Here is a 20,345-nt window from a genome sequence, read left to right on the forward strand (position 1 = left end):
AAGCACAGCTAGCTCAGCTGTGTCAGTCAGCTGGTTGTCCAAACAAGGGAATGAACACCGTCGTCCTTTTACATCCACAAAATACGAATGTACAGGTAAAACTAGACTTCTACGATAATCTTTATTATTCTGAAACAAATGTATCACGATTGCAGTATGACTAGTGTCAATATTGTTGTTATTGGTTGCACTTAGTAAGCTAGGCAGCGACCACTGCAAATGTTAGCTACCATTGCTAAATAGCCAGCGATTTAGCTAGTACGGCAGGGCTGCCTTCACAACGAAAAACCGTAACAGTTAGTGGAACGTTCAATTACGCCGAAGTTGTGCTGTTCTGAACGATCAGGAATGTATTCATTTGTCTGATTCCGTTGGAAAACGTTGGTCTATTGCCAAACGTTTTGCAACAAACTGTTTACTCCAAACAGAAAACGTTTTGCAACGAAAACGATAGTTTATATTGGACAAATGTAGGTAGGGCCCTCTCCGTTCCGTTCGCTTCATATATTAAATTGTAAATGGTTTCCGTTGCGAAACGTTTTGCCACGGAATCCGACTAATGAACACACGCCGGTTGAGGAAGGCGGTCAGCATAGCCACTTCCATTTAAACATGCCACCCATTGCTTCAAGCCACACCTACCAAATAGAGCAAAACATGCGGTTGGTGGCACCATATATGGGGAGGATGGGCTTGTGGTAATGGCTGGAGTGGTACAAGTGGAATGGTATCAACTATATCAAACATGACTGATCCTGTATCACCTGTATATAGCCTCGCTATTGTTATTTTACTGCTGCTCTTTAATTATTTGTTACTTTATTTATTTTTTGGGGGGTGGGGTATTTTTCTTAACTACATCGTTGGTTAAGAGCTTGTGAGTAAGCATTTCACTGTAAGGTCTACCTACACCTGTGGTTTTGGCGCATGTGGCAGATAAAATTTGATTTGACATGGTTTCCATGTGTTCCAAGCCATTCGCTCCTTCCAGACATTATTATGAGCCAGCCTCCTATGGCGCAAACGTACCTCAGTATGTGCAAGAACGTTGAAGAACATTTTGGGGAAACGTGTTGTTCAGTAGAAACCTTTTATGCAATGTAGTAAACGTTCAATAGATGCATCCTAGCCCTCATTGAAGGGACCAATGGGCCTAGCGCATTAATGATTTCCATTAGACAACACAGCCACAAAGTCAAAATTGGCTGTATTGTAAAAATGTATGAAAACAAAAATGTGCTTTTTGGTCTTAATTTAAGGTTAGGGCCAGGCATTCGTTTTAGCAGTGTGGTTAAGGTTAGCATTAGGTATCAAATCTGACTTTTGGAAGAGAAATTGTAGAAATGGGCACATTTATTACTTTCTGGCTGTGTTAACTAGTGATGACCCACATTTTAATGCCTTGTTTTTACTATCTATTCATCTATCTGTCAGCAATAATCTGAACCTCACAAGCCTGGTAGCTAGCTAAAGTAGTCTATTTCCCATTAAAGGCAAACTATGACTATGATTTCTGTAGAAGCTCAGAATGAGATGCACCCGTTCTGCCAGTCACATTCTGTTGAAGGTCCCCAAAGCACACACATCCCTGGGTTGCTCGTCTTTTCAGTTCGCTGCAGCTAGCGACTGGAACGAGCTGCAACAAACACTCAAACTGGACAGTTTTATCTCCATCTCTTCATTCAAAGACTCAATCATGGACAGTCTTACTACTGACAGTTGTGGCTGCTTTGTGTGATGTATTGTTGTCTCCACCTTCTTGCCTTTGCTGTTGTCTGTGCCCAATAATGTTTGTACCCTGTGCTGCTGCCATGTTGTGTTGCTACCATGCTATGTTGTTGTCTTATAGGTCTCTCTTTATGTAGTGTTGTGGTGTTTCGTCTTGATGTGTTTTGTCCTATATTTTTATTAAATATATTTGCTGGTGACACTGTCTGTGATTTATTTAGAATTCAAGGCACGCTTAACCACCATGGCTACCACAGCATTCTGCAGCGATACGCCATCCCATCTGGTTTGGGCTTGGTTTGGGCTTAGTGGGACTATCATTTGTTTTTCAACAGGACAATGACCCAACATACCTCCAGGCTGAGTAAGGGCTATATGACCAAGCAGGAGAGTGATGGAGTGCCGCATCAGATGACCAGGCCTCCACAATCACCAGCCTCAACCCAATTGAGATGGTTTGGGATGAGTTGGACCGCAGAGTGAAGGAAAAGCAGCCAACAAGTGCTCAGCATATGTGGGAACTCTTTCAAGACAGAAAGTCATTCCTCATGAAGCTGGTTGAGAGAATGCCAAGAGTGTGCAAAGCTGCCATCAAGGCAAAGGGTGGCTACTTTGAAGAATCTCAAATATAAAACATATTTTGATTTGTTTAACACTGTTTTGGTTTCTACATTATTCCTTATGTGTTATTTCATAGTTTTGATGTCTTCACTATTATTCTACAATGAAGAAAAACCATGGAATGTGTAGGTGTGTCCAAACTTTTGACTGGTACTGTATATCACAACATTTCCTTTGCAACTTTGGGTAGAAAACCAATAGATTTGTCTCATTATGAAAATAAATTGTGTGGTCATCCTAACAATTCAAGCAAGTCCTCCTTGAAAGCAATTGAGTTTGTCATAATAGCAACCTAATGCTTCAACCCAACTCTGCTTGAACAGTCCAACAAGTGGGCACTCTCTGAAAGTGTTATCTCAATGCAATTCTCATGAAGACTTTTCCTACAAACTTTGATGGAGAAATGGGCTAGGGACTAAAATGTTGTGACAACCCTAATAATATACTGCTCAAAAAAATAAAGGGAACACTTAAACAACACAATATAACTCCAAGTCAATCACACTTCTGTGAAATCAAACTGTCCACTTAGGAAGCAACACTGATTGACAATAAAATTTCACATGCTGTTGTGCAAATGGAATAGACAACAGGTGTAAATTAAAGGCAATAAGCAAGACACCCCCAATAAAGGAGTGGTTCTGCAGGTGGAGACCACAGACCACTTCTCAGTTCCTATGCTTCCTGGCTGATGTTTTGGTCACTTTTGAATGCTGGCGGTGCTTTCACTCTAGTGGTAGCATGAGACGGAGTCTACAACCCACACAAGTGGCTCAGGTAGTGCAGCTCATCCAGGATGGCACATCAATGCGAGCTGTGGCAAGAAGGTTTGCTGTGTCTGTCAGCGCAGTGTCCAGAGCATGGAGGCGCTACCAGGAGACAGGCCAGTACATCAGGAGAAGTGGAGGAGGCCGTAGGAGGGCAACAACCCAGCAGCAGGACCGCTACCTCCGACTTTGTGCAAGGAGGAGCAGGAGGAGCACTGCCAGAGCCCTGCAAAATGACCTCCAGCAGGCCACAAATGTGCATGTGTCTGCTCAAACGGTCAGAAACAGACTCCATGAGGGTGGTATGAGGGCCCGACGTCCACAGGTGGGGGTTGTGCTTACAGCCCAACACCGTGCAGGACGTTTGGCATTTGCCAGAGAACACCAAGATTGGCAAATTCGCCACTGGCGCCCTGTGCTCTTCACAGATGAAAGCAGATTCACACTGAGCACGTGACAGACGTGACAGAGTCTGGAGACGCCGTGGAGAACGTTCTGCTGCCTGCAACATCCTCCAGCATGACCGGTTTGGCGGTGGGTCAGTCATGGTGTGAGGTGGCATTTCTTTGGGGGGGCCACACAGCCCTCCATGTGCTCGCCAGAGGTAGCCTGACTGCCATTAGGTACCGAGATGAGATCCTCAGACCCCTTGTGAGACCATATGCTGGTGCGGTTGGCCCTGGGTTCCTCCTAATGCAAGACAATGCTAGACCTCATGTGGCTGAAGTGTGTCAGCAGTTCCTGCAAGAGGAAGGCATTGATGCTATGGACTGGCCCGCCCGTTCCCCAGACCTGAATCCAATTGAGCACATCTGGGACATCATGTCTCGCTCCATCCACCAACGCCACGTTGCACCACAGACTGTCCAGGAGTTGGCGGATGCTTTAGTCCAGGTCTGGGAGGAGATCCCTCAGGAGACCATCCACCACCTCATCAGGAGCATGCCCAGGCGTTGTAGGGAGGTCATACAGGCACGTGGAGGCCACACACACTACAGAGCCTCATTTTGACTTGTTTTTAGGACATTACATCAAAGTTGGATCAGCCTGTAGTGTGGTTTTCCACTTTAATTTTGACTGTGACTCCAAATCCAGACCTCCATGGGTTGATAAATTGGATTTCCATTGATTATTTTTGTGTGATTTTGTTGTCAGCACATTCAACTATGTAAAGAAAAAAGTATTTAATAAGATTATTTCTTTCATTCAGATCTAGGATGTGTTGTTTAAGTGTTCCCTTTATTTTTTTGAGCAGTGTATAATGAATTGCATGGCTGTCTTGTTTTTCAATACAATTATCAGGAAACAGCTCTATATGTAATGTGATTAGTGACATTTACTATTAAAACCAACCCAAATCCATTACAATTGCAAAACACTTTAGTGTGTGGTTGGGACTTTTACCGTTGAAGACCATTTGAGACCATAACATTGAAACCATTAGAACTACTGTAGCCTAATGGTTTGCTTGTCCACCAGGAATGGTCAAACAGTAACTAATCCAGACCTTTTTTGAAGGGAATGAACCACTCGCAAAGGGTCTGTTACCTGGACACAGATTAAGCGTAAAAGAGGACCAAACTGATTTGCTTTCATGGAGGACTGGCTTCAATTGTGAGGATGACCACCCACTTTATTTTCATCATGAGCCAAATCTATTGATTTTTCTACCCAAAGTTGCAAAGAAAATGTTGTGATCTATTTGGTGTATTCACTGACATTTTCAACATGTTCCTGATTGAGTCTGTAATACCAACATGTTTCAAGCAGACCACTATAGTCCCTGTGCCCAACAAACACAAAGGCAACCTGCCTAAATGACTACAGACCCGTAGCACTCACATCCATAGCCATGAAGTGCTTTGAAAGGCTGCTCGTGGCTCACATCAACACCATTATCCCAGAAACCCTAGACCCACTCCAATTTGTATACCGCCCATACAGATCCACAGATGATGCAATCTCTATTGCACTCCACACTGCCCTTTCCCACCTGGACAAAAGGAACACCTATGTGAGAATGCTATTCATTGACTACAGCTCAGCGTTCAACACCATAGTACCCTCAAAGCTCATCACTAAGCTAAGGATCCTGGGACTAAACACCTCCCTCTGCAACTGGATCCTGGACTTCCTGACTGGCCGCCCCAGGTGGTGAGGGTAGGTAGCAATACATCTGCCACGCTGATCCTCAACATTTACATTTACATTTTAGTAATTTAGCAGACGCTCTTATCCAGAGCGACTTACAGTAGTGTATGCATACATTTCATACAATTTCATACATTTTTTTTTCCCCTGTGCTGGCCCCCTGTGGGAATCGTGGGAATCGAACCCACAACCCTGGCGTTGCAAACACCATGCTCTACCAGCTCTACCAACTGAGCTACAGGGACCCCCTCAACACTGGAGCCCCCCAGGGGTGCGTGCTCAGTCCCCTCCTGTACTCCCTGTTCACCCATGTCTGCATGGCCGGGCACGACTCCAATACCATCATTAAGTTTGCAGACGACACAACAGTGGTAGGCCTGATCACCAACAACGACGAGAGGAGGTCAGAGACCTGGCCGGGTGGTGCCAGAATAACAACCTATCCCTCAACTTAACCAAGACTAAGGAGATGATTGTGGATTACAGGAAAAGGAGGACCGAGTACGCCACCATTCTCATCGACAAGGGCTATAGTGGAGCAGGTTGAGAGCTTCAAGTTCCTTGGTGTCCACATCACCAACAAACTAGAATGGTCCAAACACACCAAGACAGTCGTGAAGAGGGCACGACAAAGCCTATTCCCCCTCAGGAAACTAAAAAGATTTGACATGGGTCCTGAGATCCTCAAAAGGTTCTACAGCTGCGACATCGAGAGCATCCTGACTGGTTGCATCACTGCCTGGTACGGCAATTGCTCGGCCTCCAACCGCAAGACACTACAGAGGGTAGTGCCTATGGTCCAGTACATCACTGGGGCTAAGCTGCCTGCCATCCAGGACCTCTACACCAGGCGGTGTCAGAGGAAGGCCCTAAAAATTGTCAAAGACCCCAGCCACCCCAGTCATAGACTCTCTCTACTACCACATGGCAAGTGGTACCGGAGTGTCAAGTCTAGGACAAAAAGGCTTCTCAACAGTTTTTATACCCAAGCCATAAGACTCCTGAATAGGCAATCAAATGGCTACCCGGACTATTTGTATTGTGCCCCCCCCCCCCTCTTTTATGCTGCTGCTGCTCTCTGTTTATCATATATGCACAGTCACTTTAACTATACATTCATGTACGTATGTACATACTACCTCAATTGGCCCGACCAACCAGTGCTCCCGCACATTGGCTATCCGGGCTATCTGCATTGTCCCGCCAACCCCTCTTAACGCTACTGCTACTCTCTATTCATTATATATGCATAGTCACTTTAACCATATCTACATGTACATACTACCTCAATCAGCCTGACTAACCGGTGCCTGTATATAGCCTCGCTACTGTTTTTCACTGTTGTTTTTATTTCTTTACTTACCTATTGTTCACCTAATAGCTTTTTTGCATTATTGGTTAGAGCCTGTAAGTAAGCATTTCACTAAGTTCTACACCTGTTGTATTCGGCGCACGTGACAAATAAACTTTGATTTGATTTAATAACAAGAGACCAGCAAAATGGATAAAAGTGTGTCTGTATAGCAGCAACAACGACATCTAGTGGTCAACCTAGTACTTTCACATTGCTTTATGGTATATAATGCAAGCAACTTAAATTACACATTTCTCTGAACAGGGGAAAAAACCATCACCAGATTCTGAGCGAAATACATTACATGGTATGGAGAAGCAATACTACAAGCCGCAACTTCTTACTACTTGTCAAACATAGAGTTCTTCTACTGTATACTGGTTGTTGGGGTAGGATTGGTGTGGGGTCTCCGTGGGTGGCTTTTGACATTTTATTTTTATTCCTCGTGTCTTACTCATTGGTAGGAAAAAGTTTGGTCCGAATCGGATGTTGGGTACTATATTTATTGAATATGATCTAAATCCTATAAATTAAAATGTCCAATTTGGGTGCAATCAATTAGCTTAATTTGTCAGAGATTAAATTAAACTACAGAACAATCTGAGATGGTTGGTGTCATGGCTTGTTGAAATGACATGGAACGATTTGATTGCATTATCATTACTGTACAAGTAGTCAGTATTCTATCTGCTTTCAGCTGAGAAAATGAAGAAAAACAAGGGAAAGGTGAACACCACTGAGAAGGAGTTTGTGTTTGGGTTCAGGGCAGGGAGGAATGACTGTGTCCTCAAAGTACCTCTGCAATTCCCTGTCCAAGAAAATGTCAGTGACCTTCATGGACGACTTATGCTGCTGCACAAAATACCTTGCTTTGTTGAGAATGGTAATGAGGTTTCCATTAAACTAAATGCAATTAAATTCAAAACCAAGCACATTGATATATTCAACAACTTACAGTTTCTTTTATTCATCCACACATCTTTTTGGTACTAATACTTTGATGTATCTTGGTTTAGAACTGAGGAGCACACTGTCCACGTTTATTGAGAGCGAAACCATCCAGGACTATGACAGAGAAGCAGAGTTGGCCCTACAGAGACTAACAACAGGAGAGGTGGACATCGACCAGCTTACAAACACATGGGCCAAGGCCTACTCAGAGGTAAAATAATTACTCCAAACCAGAGACCATGTTTACAAGCATTTTTTCGTATAAACTTCTTTGGCCCTAAAGCAGAATCTGGCCCGCGGGTGATTTTTATTTTCCCGGTTCTTGTAATTCTCCTTCGACCTCTCATCAACGAGCTGTTTTTGCCCACAGGACTGCCACTGACTGGATGTTTTTTATTTGTCGCACCATTCTCGGTAAACCCTAGACAATGTCTTGTGTGACAAGCCCTGTTTCTGAGATACTGGATCCGGCGCACCTGGCACCGACGATCATACCATGTTCAAAGTTGCTTAAGTCAGTCGTCTTGCCCATTCTAACGTTCAATCGAACAGTAACTGAATGTATCAATGCCTGTCTGCCTGTTTTATATAGTAAGCCACGGCCACGTGACTCACTGTCTGTAGGAGCGATCCATTTTCGTGAACGGGATGTTGTACCTAATAAACTGTCCGGTGAGTGTATATGTGATCATATACAATGTACGCAAGGTTGGAAATTATTATGTTTTAGTCAAATGTTATATCTGTTTGGGCTTCTTGCGGTCAATTTGCAGTCTAACATTATTTCTAATTAAGTTCTGGCCCCCGACCATCCTCTCAAGAAACAATTGGCCTCGCCTGAATCTAGTTGATGATCCCTGCCCTAAAGCTCCTCCCCTTGTCCCTGCTTCTGTCCTTCCCTCTCTTCTCCCACATCCCTCGCTTCTATCTGGTAGTGTCCCACCCACTGATTTTCTCATGTTGTCCACCTCAAATTACAGAAGTAGATGACTGTATGCATTTCGCTACACCCTCAATAACATCTGCTAAGTATGTGTATGCAACCGATAACATTTGATGTATACAGTGCAACCTGTATTCTTATGCTATTGAAAAATCCAATTATCTCAAAGACGAGCTCGAGAAGTGTTAGCATACTGTGCATCCTGAGGATATTGTCTTCAGTGTCTGAGCTGTAGTCATAGATCATTATGTTGATAAAGGAAGTCAGTAAGTCACAGACAGTTGACTGCTCCTTAAGTTTGGAACAATGTATTAAACATTTTTTGCCTGGAGTTGCCAAGTTGTAGTATTTGACTTTGATAAGTTGCACTTCATCGATTTTATTCACTGCAGGGAATGTTGCAATTCCAGACCTGCATCATCTGTCTGACAGTCTGAAGGTTATATTGTAAATCATTAAAACATCTGTGGTCTGATGAGGGATATTTATAGACATTATGGCTTTCAATTTAAATGGATCAAAGAGTGGATACTCCTCGTGAAAAAATCCTTTTGAAACAGAATATCTTCCTTTTTTTGTTTTTTAAGAAGGTCAACGAGATCATCTGCTTCATGCACTGCAAAGCTCTGGACTTTAAATTCTGCTGCCATTTGCTCGAGCACATAAAAAGAAAGAAGGCTGCCCCTCCTATAAAGCTCTGTTGGCTCACTGCTGTGGTGCATACAGGATTTCCATTAACATTTTACTGCACTAGCACAGAAATACTCACTCTGTCCAGTGTATTTTAAGGAACTCCAAAGGTCTTTTAATGTCTATCATGTTTGTTGCATAAAGATTCCCAGACATGTATTAATAGAGGAAGTTCACACTCTATGTACTATTCTATACATTCTAAATATGACAGAAGTATGAGGTCGCTCTCTTTGCTTTGCCTCTATTGGGTTTGTTTATGAAAACCACCTAATGCTTTTCAGTCAAAATAGTTGCCTGGTCTTTCGTACCGTGCTGTGTCACTCAATTCTGCACTTCCTACAATGTCCTGTGATCTACTGAACAATGTCTTCCTGTGATTTTTCCTTCGCTCTCAGAAGGTTACTCCCACACCTCAATGCCATTATTCTCTTTGACTTGTTACTCTTTAGACCACGCTGGAACATGCTTGTCCTGAGGAGCCCAGCTGGGATGAGGACTTTGCAGATGTTTACCACGAGCTTATCCACTCCCCGGCCTCTGACACCCTGCTCAACCTGGAACACAACTACTTTGTCAGTGTCTCGGAGCTCATCAGTGAGAGAGACATGGAGCTGAAGAAGTTACAAGAGAGGTTGGTATGACCATAGAGATGAGTCCTCAAGTGCAAAGTAGCCAATTAAATCATCGTAATTGAAGTTAGTGTCATATAACAAATGCCTAAAGTGTTTTGCATTGTTCCGTTTTCAACTCCCAGGCAGGCAACAGAGATGGACAAAGTCATGCAAGAACTGGGAAAGACCATGACTGACCAGGATGTAAATGCAGTTGCATCTCAACACTTCGATGCCCAGCAGGTAAGACACAGAGCCAGTCTGGTTGGCCATTTAAGCTACAAGCATTGTAATGCTCTATGTAAAAAGATACACAGTCATAGAGATGTACGATTGGTGATTCTTCTGTCTGGTCAGGTGCTGGAAAACAAGTGGGCCAATGAACTGAAACAGGTGACTCATATTCAGAAGCAGGAGTATCAGGAGTGGGTGATCAAACTGCACCAGGACATGCAGAACCCCAATAACAGCACTATTAAGTAAGTGTGTGCGTGTGTGTGTGTGCGCATGTGCGTGCTTGTGAATGCATGTGTGCAGAAATGTACTCTCAATTGTTTTTTAGGGAGATGTTCCTTGAAATCTCACTAATCTTCACCTTCTTACAGTGAAGCAAAATTGGTTAAATCAGATAATGAATAGATGAGTCATGTGCTTAAATGGGAAAGAAAGCCTGCAGACACAGTTAAATGTAATTTGCACACACAGCAGCACTTTCAAGAGGCATTGAAATAGCATCCGAGCTCAAATAAATGTTTTCTTTTGTTATATATGTCTTAATTATTCTTTATGTTCAGTGAAGTTTGTCAGTCCCAATGCACTTCATCTGGGGTTGGTTTGAGGCCGTTCATCTTCCAGCCTGGTTCCAGATCTGTTTGTGCTGTCTTGCCAACTTCTATGCTCATTGGCATGGGCAAGACGGTACCAACAGATCTGGGACAAGGCTAGTCATCTTGTGAACTGTATCCTTTACAGTGTGATGTTGTGTTTGTCAGTGAGGAGATCAAGATGCAGCCGAGCCAGCTGACAGAGGAGTCTGAGCCTGGGGCCAGGCTGTATGAGGAGCAGCGACAGCTGGAGGAGAGCTTCACCATCCACTTAGGTACTATACTGTCTGTGTCCCCATGGAAACACTGCTGCCTGGTCCAACAAGCCCATGATAAAAATAAACTTTGATGACAGCTTATTAATTTACACTGAACTTCTTGACATCGTAAAATGTGAAGACATCCTGTACAATATATATTTTTGTGTTTATTTCCATATGTATTTGTACGGTGTTGTTGCTGTGGTGTTGTCCAGGTGCACAGCTGAAGACAATGCACAACCTGCGACTGGTGCGGGCGGACGTACTGGACTTCTGTAAGCACCGTCGCCATGGCAGCAGAGGGACCAAGCTGCGGCGGCTGCAGACGGCTCTGTCGCTCTACTCCTCGTCCCTGTGTGGCCTGGTATTGCTGGTGGACAACAGGGTCAACTCCTACAGTGGCATCAAGAGAGGTGAGAGGTCAGGGGCCAAATGTCAGGGGCCAACATAAAGCAGGGGGACCACACTGTTAGACCCTGTTAGTTAAGTGAGAGGATGAAACACATTTATAATCTGAATAAATAAAATCTTTCTTATTGCCATGACCACATTTGAAGGCGTTTTTCTTTGGCTTTATGGCACCAGTGAGTTAGATGTTTTAGCATGATTTAGTATTTTAGCATGACAATAGCTCATAAAGGTTTTGTCACAGTAAAAACATACGCCAACCCCTAAACCTCCGTAACCATTGTGAGATTATAATGAATCAATGTAATGAATCCTCATCATCATGTGTTTCTACATTTTCCCCAGACTTTGCCACAGTATCTAAAGAGTGTACAGACTTCCATTTCCCTCGGCTGGAGGAGCAGCTGGAGGTTGTCCAGCAAGTGGTGCTTTATGCCCGGTCTCAGACCAGCAAGCACAAAGACCAGCCTGGTGAGTCAGTCACACACACCAGCAGCCCACCACTGGCGAACAGTCAATCACACTTCTGAGAGTGTTTTTTAATCATTTTTATATATATATATATATATATATATATATATATCTATATATATATATATATCTCCAATAGCTGCAATGAGAAACTGCCAATTTTCCAGCCATTCTCTATATAACTTGCAAATATGGCCTTGTGGTATCACAGTGAAAAAGTCTGAACAAAGATGCGTTAATTCACATGTATTTCTTCCCCAGATTCTGACTTGAATTACATGATGATTGAGATGAGTGTTCTCTGTAAGAGGACGGGATAGACAGTGATGATGTAACTATGAAATACAGGTAACTGCCAAAATAAAGGTAATACCAACATCGAGTCTGAATAGTAGTAGGGCGTTGAGCCACCAGAACAGCTTCAATGCGCCTTAGCATAGATTCTACAAGTGTCTGGAACTCTATTAGAGGGATGCGACACCCTTCTTCCACGAGAAATTCCATAATTTGGTGTTTTGATTTACTCAAGTGTTTCCTTAATTTTGGCAGTTATCTGTATATAAGGTACAGTTAGAACAATGTTAAAGATCCTGCTGGCCCAGTGAAGTAATGTTTGTTCAACGTTCGCGCAAAGTCAGTGGCATGTTGGACATAAATACTTGTTGGGGATTATGTCAGGACAGAAGGGACAATACTTTTTTGACATCATCGCCAACGTGTGTTGTCGGAAACCTCAGTCAAGATACTTATCACAATGAATCCCCATTGAATGGTTGTTTAAGTGGAGAGATATTAGAAAGCTGAGTATAGAAACATTCCTCCTAGCTATCAGGCTTTATACAGATGGACCTATGACCTCTGTTGCTATTGTCATCTATTTCCTGAAAGGTTATCTTTGCGCTAGTTTTCCATACAGGAAATGCTGAAGTCATCTCTTGTTTTCCCATTGACAGAGGTTCCTAGGAATGGAAGTAGTTGTGAAGATAAGAACCAAAATGTGGAAAAGAATTCTTCCAATATCTTACCAGGTAAAGTTGACTGAATATGTGGTTTTATCTTAGCCTAAATCTTTAAGGGGCAAATCCTAACTTTGTGCATTGATGTCAATGGGAGACTAGGTGAACATTTGGCTTAAGTGGAAGAAAGGATTCACTCCTAAATGAAACCAACCTTATTAGAAATAGGCTAAATCATTTCTAAACTTTATCTTCTTCTATCATCCTCCAGGTGAATTCTACATCTCCCGCCACTCCAACCTGTCTGAGGTCCACATAGTGTTCCACCTGTGTGTGGATGACAACGTGCGCTCAGGTAACATCACGGCCCGGGAACCTGCCATCATGGGCCTGCGCAACATCCTCAAGGTCTGCTGCACGCATGATGTCACCACCATCACCATCCCTCTGCTACTGGTCCACGACATGTCAGAGGTGAGAGAGAGCCTTATGTTATATGTGTAAAAGCAGAAGGTAATATATATACCTCGAGGTCCCAGAAGTCAGATTCATAATGCATGTACAACATAGTACATTAGTTACATGTGAGAGATGACAGTTAGTTATACATATGTTATGCTGTATGTGTAATTGGTTCAGGGCTCGACATTAACGCTTCTCTGCTTGCCCGGGGCAAGTAAAACAAATTGTCGGACAAGCAGATTATAGGTTTAAGCTGTCCGAACGGACCAAAAAAATTTAATATCAAACAATTAGGCTACTCTGATCAGATTTGGATCAAAGTCTCCTGTGATGTGTTGCGCACTGTCCTCCCAATCTCTATTGTAGGCCTGCTTTGACAGGCATGATCGGTCTTTCAATCATGCAGTCGCGAGATGTGTTTTTGAGATCATGGAAAGCGAAAGGGGGATACCTAGTCAGTTGTACAACTGAATGCATTCAACTGAAATGTGTCTTCAGAGAGGTGCGGGGGCTGCCTTAATCGACATCCACGTCATAGGCGCCCGGGGAACAGTATGTTAACTGCCTTGCTCAGGGGCAGAACGACAGATTTTTACCTCATCAGCTCGGGGATTCGATTCAGCAACCTTTCGGTTATTGGCCCAACGCTCCTACCCGCTGCACAGTGTGCACATTTGTTGATATTAATTGCTAGTTAGTGACTTATTTGCCCAGTTATAGCACATTTTTGGTCAGCAATGAAAATCCTTGAAAAGTCCTGGTGTGTGCATCACCTGCGTGTGTTCCAGTGCGAGTGGGCCATTTCCAGAGGAGAGAGAGCCAGACATTGCGCAGCAGGTAAAACTAGAGAACCAGCCAAATTACACTGTGTTTTGAATCGCTAGTTAACTATTTAGCTATTAGCATGTATTAATGTCATTGTCATGTCCGATGTCCTAAAATAAGTTTCCACCGGCACCATGTATAACCCCCAATGGCCGACACGCAGCTGATACGGGTGCGCAAATGCTGCATACTCTTGTTGTAAAACTGTCACTCAAACATTGGCTGTTGAGAAATAATTCTGACACCGTTGGAAAGCTAGGATTCTCCTCTACTCATTACTGGTCAGGTAATTCTGACAAAGTAAAAAAATATTCTTAGAATAGCCTAATTGACAAGTAACTCCTATGCTGTCAAGATCTCCCCTGAACACGGAATATTATAAACAAAACTTTGTTAGCTACCTTGCCCATCTTAGCCATATGATCACTATGTCATTGGTTGTAATTGTAATGTTGCAGGGTGGCCAACCATCCTCCAGGAGAGCTACTGGGTGTGCAGGATTTTGCTCCAGCCCTGCATGAACACACCACATTGTAAAGAAAAATCAGCTGCTCAACAGGACCTTGGTGTTTGCAATGCCAGCATGGTGTGTGCAACGCCAGGGTTGTGGGTTCTATTCCCAAGGGGGGCCAGTACAACAACAACAAAAAATGTATGAAATGTATGCATTCACTACTGTAAGTCGCTCTGGATAAGAGCGTCTGCTAAATGACTAAAATGTCAAATGTAAAATGTTGTATCAAAAGCCTGCATACCCAGTAGCTCTTTGGATGGAGGGTTGACGGACCACATGTGTTTTATACAGCAGCCTATCAATGCAGTATTTTACTTTGTTGGGGGTTAAGTGCCTTGCTCAGGGCTACAACGGCAGGAGATATAATGCACGGGATCAGAGACCAGGAGCGTTTCATTGTCAATACCAGTGATAATAATGAATGTATTTTATGAAGTGGATCCTTGCATCATACAACATCATTTTCAGTCATGGTTTTGGCAATGGTGATGTTTTGTAGAAGTAAAATGGGTGTGTGAAAGGATTTGATACTTATTATAACTGTACAGTCAATGTTATCACAAGCTCTAAAAAAAAATAGCAATGTAACTTGAATTATGAGAAATGGTTGAATCACCCAATTTTATATTTAACTTTATGGTGTATGATTCAGTTGTTTTGTGAGTAAACCCAGTGAACTGAACTGACCACTCCTCATTCCATGGTTAGATGATTAGTAGAGGAAGGAGAAATGGATGAACAATGGACTGACGAAGAAGGAGAGGAGGAGTAATGAATGTGTCCTATTTCCGGCCTTAGGAACTGATTTGTCTTTGAGTGCCGCTATGCCCCTCCTGCCCTTTAGTTAAACAGTGGTGTGGGCGTCAGTCTGTTGTCCTGATCCCCAGTGTCGTCCTGACATGTTCCTACCCTGTCCCATGGCACATTCACAAGCCTTTGATACTGTGTCCCTTAATGACCTCCTCCTCCACGTCTCTCTACTTGTTAATTCAGTACAACCCAACCTCAGCAGTGCTCTTAGCATTTCCTCCATTCCGGAGTAGAGGAGGAGGGAAAAGTGGAGAGTCTTGAACTGTTGTGTTTACTCAAACTCTGAGCGCACGGTACACACAGGTCAGGGTGGGGGACAGCGGTAGCATTGATAGACAGCAGCACTCCTGAGTCCACATGGAGGCACCCAGAATTGAAAAACAACCATTACTCAACAAGCTGCTGCCTGATGTAGAGTAGACCTCCTCTCTGCAGTCTAGAGAGGGCTCTGTCCTTATCATGCCACAACATACCTGATGTAGAGTAGACCTCCTCTCTGCAGTCTAGAGAGAGCTCTGTCCTTATCATGCCACAACATACCTGATGAAACGTCTTTCTCTCAAGTCAAAGCAGGAGCTCGCTCACAAATGTACTCTGTGTGGTGTTCTCGCTTCCTAAGCTGCAGGAACCAAAGAATCTTAATTATCTGTCTCTTTTTATAACTTTGAAGCATTTCTGTCTGGAGTCTTCTTTTCCCAGTGCTTTTTCCAACTGATGGATTGTACTTTTGCCCAACTCAGGCCTATATACAGTAGCATAATGACCAGCATAGTTGGTCAAAGGAACCATAGAAGGCAATGAGCTGTACACCCACAGATGTCTTTCAAGGAACATTACTTTTCTTCTCTATGAAAAGCTGTTGTTTGACAATGTCAGGCAGGCAGAAGAGAAATGAACAGTGAGGGGATGACAGAAGGTTCATGTTCCACCATCCTGTGGCCCGACTGACTCATTTTATTCTCTCCCCTGCAGGAGATGACTATCCCATGGTGCCTGAGGCGGGCTGAGCTGGTCTTCAAATGTGTCAAAGGTGAGAGAGTAAGATGTACCAGTGCCATTTTCCCCTCTTGTGTTACCTCTGAGACCTCTCAGTCTTAACTTAAGATGTTTTCCTCTGCAGGTTTCATGATGGAGATGGCATCGTGGGATGGAGGGATCTCACGGACAGTCCAGTTTCTAGTTCCACAGGTAAGAAAACAGGTCTGACTGGCTGCTGCTGATCTGGTCAGAACCTCATTGACTCACACATAGCATGCATTGTATTGCGGAATATATACTTTTAGCAACATTATTTAGGTTTATAACTGTATCATTACAGTTGAATGTACACACACCCAGACAGGTTATATGTCTCTGACAAGGACTTTGAAAACAACACCAAAGCATCCAGTCAGTATTCACTATTCAGGGCTGATTAGTCTTTGACACCACTCATATAACTAGTATTATAGGTTGATTAAGTGTTGCCTGCCAAATGTGATTTAGTGAAGCCCCAGAATGAACCCTATTTCAAGCGAAAACAAGTACTTGAGGAGAAGATTCTGATCGTATCTTTTTGGAACAGGAAGTTAAACACACTTTGGAGTTGGAGCTATTGCTTGTCCCAGCAATTCAGCATCCAACAATAGTACCCCTGTACAGTATGTCTCACAAAGGCACAGCTGGTCTTGTGTACTCTCCAAATACTCTTCGCAGTGTACACAGTGTACCTACATTCAATTTACCATCACATAAAAAGATTCCCGGAAGCTCAACATAAAACATATGTACCTTGGTCTCAGTCTATAGTGTCACTATGTGATGAAAATGTTATATTAAAAATAATAATACGTTGTTTAGGTCAAATAATAATATGCTGACTGCTCCTATATGTATTATTTTGTAAATATATTCGGTTAATAGTTCAGTAAAGTTTAAAAGCAACGTACTAGCTGTCTACATCTCACTGAGAAATGATATTCTGGAGCACTGTTATTTCTCAATAGAAGCATCCCCCTTCATTAATGTGGCTCTGTTACAGGTTAGTTATACAAGTCTTTTGGTTACAGGCATGAGTGAGATTGTGTCCCTGTAGAGAGGGTCACCTATAGTATGATTTATATGTTGACACTCAGGATAAAACCAGCATCAAAGGCCCCTAACAGCATTTACGGCTGCCAGCCTTACGCTCCGACACCATTCAAAATAGCACCTCTAAAACAGCTTTGTGTTGTACACCTCAAACAGACACGTAAGTCTAAATACACGAGCAGTAGACAAGTTGTGAGGGGAGACATTAATACTTAAAATGCTTATTTGAAGGCCATGCTACCTATTGAAGGGACAGCTGTCAGAGAGTGCATCATTTCAGCATCTTGACTGGTCCCAAGGGAAATGGGACATTGAGCTAAAGGTCCCTGTTTAGGTGGTCGTTAACACTTACTGTTGTACAAGCAAACAATGTATGTTGTGAATTTAAATGTTAAGAAATTCCCCCTAGTAGATGTCTTGCATGTTAGTAGTTGGTATCTGTGTAGGCTACTCTGTCTTGGAAAGCGGCCGTTCCATGTGTTCATCCATTCCAATGTGCATTAAACATTGATATCTACTTTGTCTGTGTTTTATTGACAGAGTATCTCTGAGGAGATGTTCTACCAGTTGAGCAACATGCTGCCTCAGATCTTCCGTGTCTCCTCCACCCTCACGCTCACCTCCAAACGCTGACGGAGACACAGGGCCAATCACGGTGGCTTGGCAACTGTCAACACCATGCTGTTTTTAACAGACAGATTCTATGGCCTCTTCCTCATCATGCGATAGCAATTAGCATTTTAGTCTTGCAGTCTGTGGTTAAGTCACAGTTGAGTCTACCATCATGAAAATAAACTAACCAAAGGAGTGACTGTACTCTCAGATTGCTAAAGCACTCCAGTCAAAAGTATTAGATTCAGTGCTTTTGTATTGCAATGATTTTACAATATAGAGAGGGGCCTCAAGAGTTTTGATAATTGAGTTCCCTCTAACCTATTTAAATAGTTGCATTTTACAGAGGTTAGTATGATGGATGACTGTCAATTGATTTAGCGAACCCTGCATAATTGGCATCATCTTAGGGCAAGGTGACATCATCTTGGCCCATCTTCCCAAAAAATATGGATTGTGTTGTTGCCGAGGCAAGCATTATGCAGGTGTTGTGTGTATACTGCATTGCAGTGAATTATAGTGAGAACTTTTTGTCATCATCTCACTCCACCCCAGTAACAGCAGAGGGCACTGTTCTCAGAGATAAAGAAGCACTCTGATAGATGATGTTTAATCTACTCCGTGCCAAAACATTGATTTAAACATTTACTATGAGACACAGAAAGTTTGTTTCATATGTTGTTGCAGCCTAAACTCTATAGCCCATACCCCTGAATGTTTGCCCAACACATTTTCAGCACTTCTCAAATTATTTTTGATGTGGCATTCCAATTGACTGATCACAATGCACTGTACACTGATCATAATGTACTGTTTACACCCATATCTTTACTATATGTATTTAGTCTAAATGTATGTAAAAAGTGTTTAAACTTATTACTGGTCAATGTGAATCTATCCTGAATCTTCTCTCTGTGAAATAATGTTTCAGATTTTACATTCGTACATTTTTTTACTGGGCCTGTAAACATTGGAGTATAGCCTACTCCATATTGCAGTTTGTGCACAATTTAATTTACTGTTTATGAGTAGTCCACGATCGGCTAATCTACCTGAAGCTAATATTACATGGTAATTACATTCTTCCATGTCTGTTTGAATTAAGTCATTTTAGTTGGATGAAATAATTTAAGCTTGTCAGAGGTTTGCCTGCTATGATGAACAGCAACAGTATTAAGATGATTAAACAGATCAAGTGCACCATCAAAAGTGTCTTCTTTCAAGTGAAAAACAGATGGCTGTGGCCATTCTCCTCAGAGCTCCCCAGTCGGTGTCGTGTTAAAACCTGCTGTACTGTTTATACCGTACTGCAGTGGTGAGAACCCGCAAAACCCTACGGCAATGTGTCACTGAATGCCTGGCATTCTTGGATTGGTCTCGGTGGCCTTAAGTATTGGGTTCCCTGGAGCAAAGGGACCATGGTGCCGACTCAGCAGCATCATTCCCCGGCCGGACCCCGTGCCTGTCTCTCCTCCCTAGTGTTGTGTGCAGCAAGGCAGCCTGGCCGTCAGAGCAACACACACACACACACACACACACAGGTCCTTTGACGAGGACAGCAAATCCTTGGAACAGCTGACCCCCTAGGGGGCTGATTGGCTGATCAGGTTCCTGGGTTCAGGTACACACGACACTGAAACCTACAGTACAGGGCCCGATTCAATCAATGCTGCAAATAATTGTTTCCGAAGACATGATTCCTCTTGCACAGCAAGAAATGCATGAATCTGAGATGATTTAAGTTTCACACTGTTGATTGATGGGAAAGTGGGGCTTCTCTACCAAGCAGGGTTCATATTTAACTCCTCTGAAAATGAACTTGTACTGTATCTTGAGCTTCTATCTTTAGTAAAACAATTTAATAATTGCTTTGTTATTGTGTAGAAATTGAGTTTAGGGGTTATTGTTACTACAAATTGAATAAGGATCATTCAACAATGTGTTAATACAATGTTATTCCTATTCAATTACTACACAGACATGAGCTACTCGGTGAAGTTGTACCCCCTCTGAATAGCACAATACATCGTGTCTCCAGAAGAGACCCCTCTATTGGCTCAGAGAAGCCAACAACAGTGTTTTGTGTTCTGGTACTGTGCCCATGTGGATGCTTGACACAAGCGTATGATGGTCATGCATATACACTATAAGAAACTAAAACAATTATACAGTGAAAATGAATTTTAATGGAATGTTCCCAACCTCACCAGCTTGTAATTGAAGTCTAGGGAATGGCCTCCAGGGGGCTAGATGTGACTGCATTACACAAAGGCAACATGCAACATGATGGTCAGGCAACATGATGGTTCAGATG

The 20,345-nt window shown here is 42.9% G+C and overlaps 1 protein-coding gene across 3 annotated transcripts; it reads left to right on the forward strand.

The window, feature by feature from the left end:
• Positions 1-7: 7 nt before the first annotated feature.
• Positions 8-19,240, forward strand: LOC106561360 (protein C12orf4 homolog). Of its 3 annotated transcripts, none has more exons than XM_014125229.2 (14): positions 8-95; positions 7,386-7,504; positions 7,638-7,783; positions 9,658-9,839; positions 9,963-10,062; positions 10,177-10,298; positions 10,812-10,918; positions 11,119-11,316; positions 11,657-11,782; positions 12,736-12,810; positions 13,010-13,212; positions 16,322-16,379; positions 16,470-16,537; positions 17,960-19,240. In XM_014125229.2, exons 1-14 carry the CDS (start codon positions 88-90, stop codon positions 18,050-18,052), a joined length of 1,605 nt encoding a protein of 534 aa, XP_013980704.1. In that variant the 5' UTR covers positions 8-87; the 3' UTR covers positions 18,053-19,240. The 3 variants fall into 3 exon arrangements, with proteins under 3 accessions (XP_013980704.1, XP_013980703.1, XP_013980705.1); XM_014125228.2 differs by having other exon boundaries at positions 12-95; positions 7,319-7,504; XM_014125230.2 differs by lacking the exons at positions 7,386-7,504; positions 7,638-7,783 and having other exon boundaries at positions 25-95.
• The last annotated feature ends 1,105 nt before the right edge of the window (positions 19,241-20,345 follow it).

This window comes from Salmo salar, chromosome ssa10 (assembly GCF_905237065.1).
Source record: "Salmo salar chromosome ssa10, Ssal_v3.1, whole genome shotgun sequence".
NCBI lineage: Eukaryota > Metazoa > Chordata > Actinopteri > Salmoniformes > Salmonidae > Salmo > Salmo salar.

Excerpts from the sequence above, each read along its gene's own strand:
- LOC106561360 (XM_014125228.2), top strand. The coding sequence starts at position 7,327 with ATGAAGAAAAACAAGGGAAAGGTGAACACCACTGAGAAGGAGTTTGTG. Across the intron at positions 7,784-9,657 it reads GGGCCAAGGCCTACTCAGAG|ACCACGCTGGAACATGCTTG; the intron begins GTAAAATAATTA and ends GTTACTCTTTAG. Across the intron at positions 10,919-11,118 it reads GAGCTTCACCATCCACTTAG|GTGCACAGCTGAAGACAATG; the intron begins GTACTATACTGT and ends GGTGTTGTCCAG.